The 8,603-nt window shown below is 29.6% G+C and overlaps 1 protein-coding gene across 1 annotated transcript; it reads left to right on the top strand.

The window, feature by feature from the left end:
• Nucleotides 1–1,841: 1,841 nt before the first annotated feature.
• LOC119666865 lies at nucleotides 1,842–4,899 on the top strand. Its single transcript, XM_038076143.1, has 2 exons — nucleotides 1,842–2,843; nucleotides 4,816–4,899. The coding sequence occupies exons 1-2, from the start codon at nucleotides 1,842–1,844 to the stop codon at nucleotides 4,897–4,899; spliced, it is 1,086 nt and encodes a 361-aa protein (XP_037932071.1).
• The last annotated feature ends 3,704 nt before the right edge of the window (nucleotides 4,900–8,603 follow it).

Genomic DNA, 8,603 nt, shown 5'->3' with positions numbered 1-8,603 from the left:
AAATTACTTTTAAATAAGCAAAAGTTTTCACGAACTTTTATAAAGGAATATTGAAAACAAAACAATCTAAAATTTATAAATCTACCTATATATAAATCAATGTATGAGGTTGAGTAATCGTTAACTAAATAGCATAGCAAATAAAAAAAATTTCTTTAATATATATTTTTTAAAAGGGACCTACCCTTTTTATTAAATAATTCAACGCTTACTATATTTTATTATATTCCATATTTCGAGAGTCATCATCAGAATTACGATCTAATATAAAGTAATATTATTGAAACTATATCTACGCCATCCTCTTTATTCTGTTGTCTATATTGCACACTAATATTGCACTCCAATAAATGCAATAGTTTCTATTAAGGAAAATTGTCACTACCGTCATAACTGTTAATACCAGTTACAATTTTTTAATAAATAAAAAGAAAATGTTACTCATTACTCAAAGGTGACACAAAGAACATTTTATACGAAAAAAGAAAATCGTAATCCCTCCAGAGTTTATCTTTGGACATGGCTTTATAAAATACTATGCATTTATGCCTGTTTAATACATCTCTGGCTTTGTCTTGCTCATAGTTGAAGAAAATGACAGGTAGCAAGATATCTTAATTATCGCTTAACTTGCAATAAGAAATTAATCATTTTGAAAATTAGCTGAAAACCTATCTATATATTCATTGATACAGCTACATTAGCTTCTCTCAGGTATGATCGTATCTACACTGACATATGAAGCATGCAGTCGTACGAATAGGGAAAATTGTTGAATTACATGTTCGGGAACCCTCTGATATCCGGATTTTAGGTCGAGATTTCTCCCGTTTGGAATTCTATAGTGAACTATAGTGAATCTATAAATTTTATGGTAAAATGGCTCAATAATCCAAAAATATTGATTTAGAAGCATACATATAGAAGGAATACCAAAAAACATCGATATTCGCTTTAACTACTTTTATAATGTGATTGCATATTTTTGGATTTTACTGTATACAATCTATAATATTATCTCAGATTATATTCATAATCAAAAGCTGCTAATTATTGAAAAATTGATTAAATTCTATAAGATTATACTCATAATTCACAATAATATAATGGATTATATATAATTTATAATTCATTATATATAATCAAATAATTCGTCTATCATTCCTATATGGATGTGTAGCGTTTAGCAAAATCTCAAACACTACTATTCGCCAGCTAGAAATTGCACAAAGCCAAGCTCTGAGAAGACTTTTGAAGGTACCATGGTACATTAGGACGAATGACATCCTCAGCGATCTCAAGATCCGATCAAAAAGTACATAAAGGATAGAGCACTGAAATTATTTGCAAAAACTGACAGACTTACCAACATCGCGTTATCGAATCTCAGAATGTTAACAGGCTCCTCGGGGAGGTATGCAGATATGAGGTCAATTATTGTTTAGTCTGATGAAGTGATAAACAATAATCCAGTCAAGGCGTAAAGAGGAGTTTTGAAGATACCTTGCAGTTAGTAGAGAGTAAAAGTGCTCAAGTGCGTTGGCTCAAATAGCTACAACATAATAATATATTCTTATTAATAATATATTAAACTTATTGCATATTACTTGTCATACACAAAAAAAGAAAAACAAAGTAATTTTTCAGTTGAAAAATTTCATTTGCCGTAATTTTTTTTTTAAAAATTAGAAATTAGTTAAACTCAGAATTTTATTTTTTATTTATTTCATTTATTTGGTTCCGTTCCTGAAACGAATACTTGTCAAAATCTTTTAGTGGTAATTATTGCATATTTATTTGTTATTATTTGTACGTGACTCTGAAAGTTGTCAAGCTGAAACATGTCGATCCCTCCTGGAGATTCTACAGAAAACAAGCCAGTTAATGAATATGGAGCAAAGATGGACCACGTGAAGTATCTTCAAATTGGGGCTGAACTGGAGGTAATATTACAGAACGATATTCGAGGATGTGAAGCAAAGTTCACATTATTCGTGGCTGCTATCCAAAGTGCTGATCGTGAAGAATTGTTAGACCCGATTCCGCCAATGTTTATGAACGCTGATAATAAATGTGATTTTGATGGACTACTTGAAACTATCAACGCAACTCCTAAATTAAATGTTTTGCTTCGAAAAATAAAAGGACCCAGGATTTCAGAAGTTAATCCACGAGCAATCCATTTACTTCATTGGATTCTTTGGGAAAAAAGGATACCCGAAATTCGAACCATGAATGAAAAAGAGTTGCAAAAAGTCATTACTCTTACTCAACATTTTGAAGACAAAGTAGATCCCACAGATATCTTTCGAATTTGTTATGATTCCAATTCACAGGAGGAGAAAACTTTTGAGGCACGAGCATCGCAGTATGGACTCAACAATGGTATGTGCGGTTATTCTCTGGATAAATATTATTCGGTGTTGTATAATGGATTTTTGTATAACAAACAAAGGAAAGACAATTCTGATGCATCTCTTATAATATCTCAGAATGTCTCAGTGAGTTTGCAGGAAAGTAATTTTCAATTCTGTTGGAAAGGTTCAAGTCTGGGCACTGAACTTAGATGTGTGGCTTTGTGTCAATTCATATGTCGCTCTGCATATTATCACTTTATAAGTAAATGTGATAATGCATGTTTGTCCATTCTGCTAGGTGATATCGTTCGCCCACGTTATCTCATGTTCTTTGCTAAACACCCAATGCCAGTCTCTGCTACTACTGATGTTTCTTTGATCGATGAATTTAATGGTGTTACCGGCACTAGTACACAAATCGAAGGTGTATCAATTCCAAAGGCATCAGCCAACCGTGAACGAAACTACCTGGTCTTTGGGTTGACAGTTTGTACATTAGCTATTGGCGTTTATGCGTACAAGAAAAACGTTTTTGGGTTTAAAAATCTTTTGGATTCTAATGTCAAGGGAGCATTTTATAAATGCTCAAATATTTTTCATAAATTTTTTTAAAAAATCTTAAATTGTAATATGTATAAAAATGAAATAAATTAAAATAAGTTTTACTTTGCATACATATTATACTTATACATTATGTATATAATGTATCTGTGTTCCTTTCAAAGATACTTTATTTAGATTAATGTGTTGTAAAATTGTATGTAGAGTAAAACTTTGTTTTAAAAAAGAGCTGTTAACTTTTTATTCTACTCTGTTGTTCTGATAGGATTTTTGAAATATAATTTTGTGTAAAAACTTTAAAATCGCTTATTAATCATGCAGGTATTTCCAAAGAAAAATATCTTTTCAAAATGAATTTATATTTTCTAGTTTTACAGTTTAAGTAGAATTTGGACATTTTTAGTTTAAAACCTTTAAACATAGTAGAATAATGAGTTCCTTTTGGGTTTAAATAAGTTTTAGATACATTATAGTTACTCTTTATTTTGCCTCTGATGTTATATTAAAAGTTTAAAGGAGTAATAATTTATTGGGTTAAAGCAATGTAAGTCTTTGATATTATCTTTAATCACTTTATATGGTTCAAAAAGTCAAAAAAATATTTCGGATTCCTTATTTCAAGTGTTATTGACTACGCCCGATAACATATTGATACTAATTGTTGCATGACTGAAATCAGTAGGGGTACAGGTGGAATGCCATATACCTATTTGGTGTTGCAACTTCACTTGTAGTTTTTTGACTTGTTAAGTACGTAGAGTCATACTCTACCATATATTTAGAAATTATCCCAAAAAGGAGGGGAATGGAAGGAATGTTCGAAGCAAAATATTGCAATCCATATCCATAACGATCCATATTGTAGAATTGCATACATTAAACCTAATGTATGATGCACAGTTTCGTCTGGTATGTCACTGAAACAGTGTTGCCAAATTCGAACCACGAAATTTACGATTATTATTTTAAAATAGGTCAGCTTAGATATTCTCTCATATTTATATATATTAATATTTGATAGCTGTTTAATTTCCATTTCATAAATATTACATAGATTTTTCTCTTTAAACACAATCACTCCAGTAAAGTGACATTTTCTTTAAATGAGACTGGACTTTAATAAAACCGGGAAATATTTTGAAAGTAGTGCAATTTTTTAAATTTGAATATAAAGAAAAAAACTGTAACTGTTATTAATTTAAAATGCAGTAAACCTAATAAAACTACTGAATCCATCCTCTATAGTTATATTAATCAACTTTTAAAATTTCTCGGATACAAATGGTAATTTTTAACATTCGATTTGTAAACAAAAAACATATGATTTCCTTAATTTGGGGTAATATGAACATTTTCGAAATTAACTTAATTTCATTTTTACGAAATTAAGGAAATTTGGCTGTCTGAACACAGTTTTCCTTAATTTCGTTCTAAACTCAAAACTGAATTTTGTGTGGCAGAAACAACTTCATTTCATTGAAACAAAGATGATATTAAGATTTTTGTGATAGTCTTGCAAGACTCAGACTTCGCTACTTATCCATTGCTTATCCGCTTATAACGGAATTAGGCAACATCTCTCCAAAGGACATATTGGCATTCTTAACTGCTACTCGTCTATGGAACTGAAGTGGGTATGTCACAATAATCCTCGAGGATGCAGTGACGCGGTGACTACTTCCCAACCCTTTTCTTTGAGAAAAAAAAAAAAAGATTTTTGTAAAATTAAGTTGTGTCTGAACATAGTATTATGCTATTCGTCAAAGATTGATGTAAAAATGTATTCGACGCCATCTGGCGAAATTTTTAAGCATTTATTGATTATTTGATTAAATTTCTTTACATTAAATTATTTAATACTTCAATTTATCATTCAATTTATTTAATTTTCTTTTAGATTTGGTTAGATGGTATAAGAAAAATTACACATAATGTTAAAGCGAATAATGTCTGTCCAATGATGTGCTTAAAAAAACAGTAAGTTCAATAAACCGAAACCAAATATAAAAATGGATTTTATTTAGAACCCTAAGCAGAAAACAATAAAGCACGTTAATTTTAATTAACACTATTAATGTTATATTAACATAAATTATACTAATAATTGCACAATAAGTAAAAAAAATAATCAACAGCACATGAGTGAATGCTCTATTTGTTATGTCCTGTCATGTCGTCTTCTGTACTATCTCCTTTGTTTCAAGCTGCCATTTTGATGGTTTAGTTGGCATGTTCTTTAGCACTTAACATTTGTCTCTAATGTGTTATAAACACTTTTTCTGTTCTGTGTTTTGTATATAAATTAAATTTTCTAACTTTTAATCATTTTAATGTTAACGATTAAATTGCATGAAATATTTAACCTTTTTTTAGCTTTTTTTGCGTTGTGGTCGCTTCAAATTTTGCACTAATTCTTAACTTTCCAACAACAGAAAATAAATAATCACAATTTTTTGCTTAATAATTTATTTCTATTTTATTGTTACTTTTTTTTCAGATATAAATATTAACTTTCATAACTGATTGACAATTTATTAATATTGTATAAATTTGCTGTCTATATTAAAATTTCATTTTGATTTATTTTCATAATTCTTTCTTTCAATTTGCATGTCTGCACTTAAATTATTTTTTACTGTGTATTATTATTTTATGGTAAAAAGCGTTGGCAAAACGGTTTGCGTCATATAACGCATAACAATAAAGCGACAAATGTCTGTCCTACAACAAACTTAATGAAACAGTAAGTATCTTTACACATTTTAAAATATACATACATTGTGACCGAAAAGTTTCCGGAAATTTTAAATAAAACGCAAAATTCTTAATCTTCATCAATATTTATTTTATCTCCTTCAAAATATGCTCCATTAGAAGCGATACACCAAATGCCAACGTTTCTTCCAATCATCAAAACATTTTTTATAGGCGCTTTCCGGTATGGCTTTGAGTTCCCTCTGCGAATTCTGTTTTACGTCTTCTATGGATTCAAAACGCGTTCCTCTGAGTGGTAATTTGAGGTTGGGAAACAGGAAAAAGTCACACGGTGCAAGATCAGGTGAATACGGTGGCTGTTCGATGGTATTTATTGAATGTTTGGCCTTAAAATCGTTGATAATGTTGAACAAATTGAGGTGAATCGGAACAAGCCGGGCGTTGACACGTCGCATACACAAATTGTCCACCAAAATCAAACGAGCCATCTCACGACCGATGCCTAGCTCTCGTGCTATCTCTCTAACACTCACATGAGGATTTTTGAACACGATTTCCTTTGCCTTTTCAATGTTTTCGTCGGTGGTAGAGGTCGAAGGTCGTCCAGAACGCGGCATGTCTTCGACGGTCGTACGACAGTCCTGAAAGGCTTTGTACCACTCATAAACTTGAGTTTTCGATAAAACTGATTCCCCATAAGCCTTTTGTAGCATTCGCAACGATTCTGCACACGAAATTTCGTTCGAAAAACAAAATTTGATGCAAACTCTTTGTTCAATATTTTTTTCCATTGTTTTTTTCGCAACGCACTACTGAGGTGAACTGGTTTCAACAGCTGCCGTAAACGAACTGTCCGACAGATCGGCTCATTTTTGGCCATAGTATTAAGGACAGGCTGCCACCTACAAAACTTAAAATATCGAAAAATATACAGCGCGCGAATTTTAAATGAGAATTTCCGAAAACTTTTCGGTCACAATGTATATTGCTTTATTGTGTTTATGGAAGAAAACATTTTATTTGTGGCTTCATAGTGTACATAAAGACTACGTATAAATATTTTATAAACTTTAGTAGAACCTTAAATTCAGAAAATAACAAAAATATGTAAAGACATATATAGACATATATAGATACAATATAGATTATAAAGGTAAGTACTAATTAAAAATTGTCTATATAGTATTGTGACCCTTTGCTCCTCATAGAATCTACGGGCATTAATATATATTTTAGAAAAAAATCCATTTGAAATAAAAAAGGTACCTATTACTACTATTATATTTGAAAAAAAAAAGTTCAGTTATTAAACAAATGAATTATAGCACTAACTATACAGCTATATTAAATATTACAAGTGATATTTGAAAATATTTAAAGATTTAGAAGTACGTATATATAAGGTGTTTGAAAAAAAATTTCGTTTTTTTATAAAAATAAAAATTAAGTTTCTTAAAAACAAGTATTTTAATAACTAGACTGGGTATAATTACGGATGCAAACTATAGAATCTGTGAAGAGAATGAGGAGTTGGCCACACAAGTGCTGTTAGAATGCACTACGCTAATGCACATATGGAATAGGCTACTGAGAATCTATATTCTTACAGAAGAGGCAATAAAACTCTGTAAAGTAGATTATATACTACTATTAATTGACACGACAGGGCTTAAAAACCTATTCTAAACCCAGAAAGGGGTACAATAGACCCGACGGTCACAATGCCACATTCCCTAACAATAACAAAAAGTATTTCAATAAAATAAAATATTTTTGAATATATTAGATATTAAAATTCATTAAATTTTATATTGTTCATTTTTAACATACATAGTTATGGAACTTTTGCTGATAAAAATATACATATTTGTAGGTGATATGATATGGAATATTTAACATATGGTGTTTTTAATAGTTAAATCTCAATTTAATCTAGATTTCCTCTAGATTTGTCAAATATTGTTGCTCAATGAATCATAATTATCAGCTACATTTCAATAGAACTATATTTAAAGATTCTTAGAGGAAATTTGATGACCTAACTAACTCTTTTTCATTAAGGTAAGGTGTCAATTTATGTGACAATTGTGAGACCATTGTTCGATAATTAAATCTGAAACCTGCTTATAAAATATTTTAATATTCGTTTCACTTCTTATAATATTTTTTTATTATAAATTTTGCTAGTTTCTACAATATGCCAACAAAAAATAATTCTCTTAGATTTGTATCCCGTGGTAGCTTCACAATACTTGAATGAAGACAAATTCAAATAGTTTATCAATCAAAATAAATTAAATAAGACAAAAACAACATGCGTTAAAATTAATCCCAGAATGTTAGTATAAACTGACAATCATAAAAATTGAAATTGATTTAACTACTTTTTTTAAGTTCATAGTGTAAACACTACACAAGATAAACTTTTAAGTGCATATTTTTTTGTATTCCATAAAGACTGCATTTACGCTATGATTGTTTTTCACATTATAATGTCCTTACATACCTTATCGTAATCCACAAATAAAAAATATAAAATTTTTGATTACATTTTATTCTTACAAATAGTAAGCCAACAAAAAAATTTAAAAAGAAAAAAGCTTATTGCTTAGAACGTGTATCTATCTAGCAATGATGTATGGTCAACCAGCAATATTTCTTAACTTGTAGTTCGGACATTTTCCGAACAATTTTTCGAATTTCAACTGTAAGTTCATTTTTTCTCTCATGACAGAAAATCTACAACATTTCATTATTTTGACCAAAAAAAAAAAGAAAAGAAAAAAGTTTAATTGCTAATAAAAGCAACAAACTTAACACAGAAAATTTACTTGAAAATGACAGATTTCAAAATAATAATGAACATTTTTAGGTCAAGGCTAATGCCCAATATTTCGACTGTCAAAATATTCGTAAAATGCATTACTTGCCATTGCAGCTTTTAAGAATAATTGCATTGTATTTTTTTTT

This window comes from Teleopsis dalmanni, chromosome 1, assembly GCF_002237135.1.
Source record: "Teleopsis dalmanni isolate 2A chromosome 1, ASM223713v2, whole genome shotgun sequence".
NCBI classification, from domain to species: Eukaryota; Metazoa; Arthropoda; class Insecta; order Diptera; family Diopsidae; genus Teleopsis; species Teleopsis dalmanni.
This window is presented reverse-complemented; position numbering and strand designations above follow the sequence as displayed.

Coding starts and splice junctions, on each gene's coding strand:
- LOC119666865 (XM_038076143.1), top strand. CDS start 1,842: ATGTCGATCCCTCCTGGAGATTCTACAGAAAACAAGCCAGTTAATGAA. Junction 2,844..4,815: donor ACCTGGTCTTTGGGTTGACA/GTTTGTACATTA, acceptor ATTTTCTTTTAG/ATTTGGTTAGATGGTATAAG.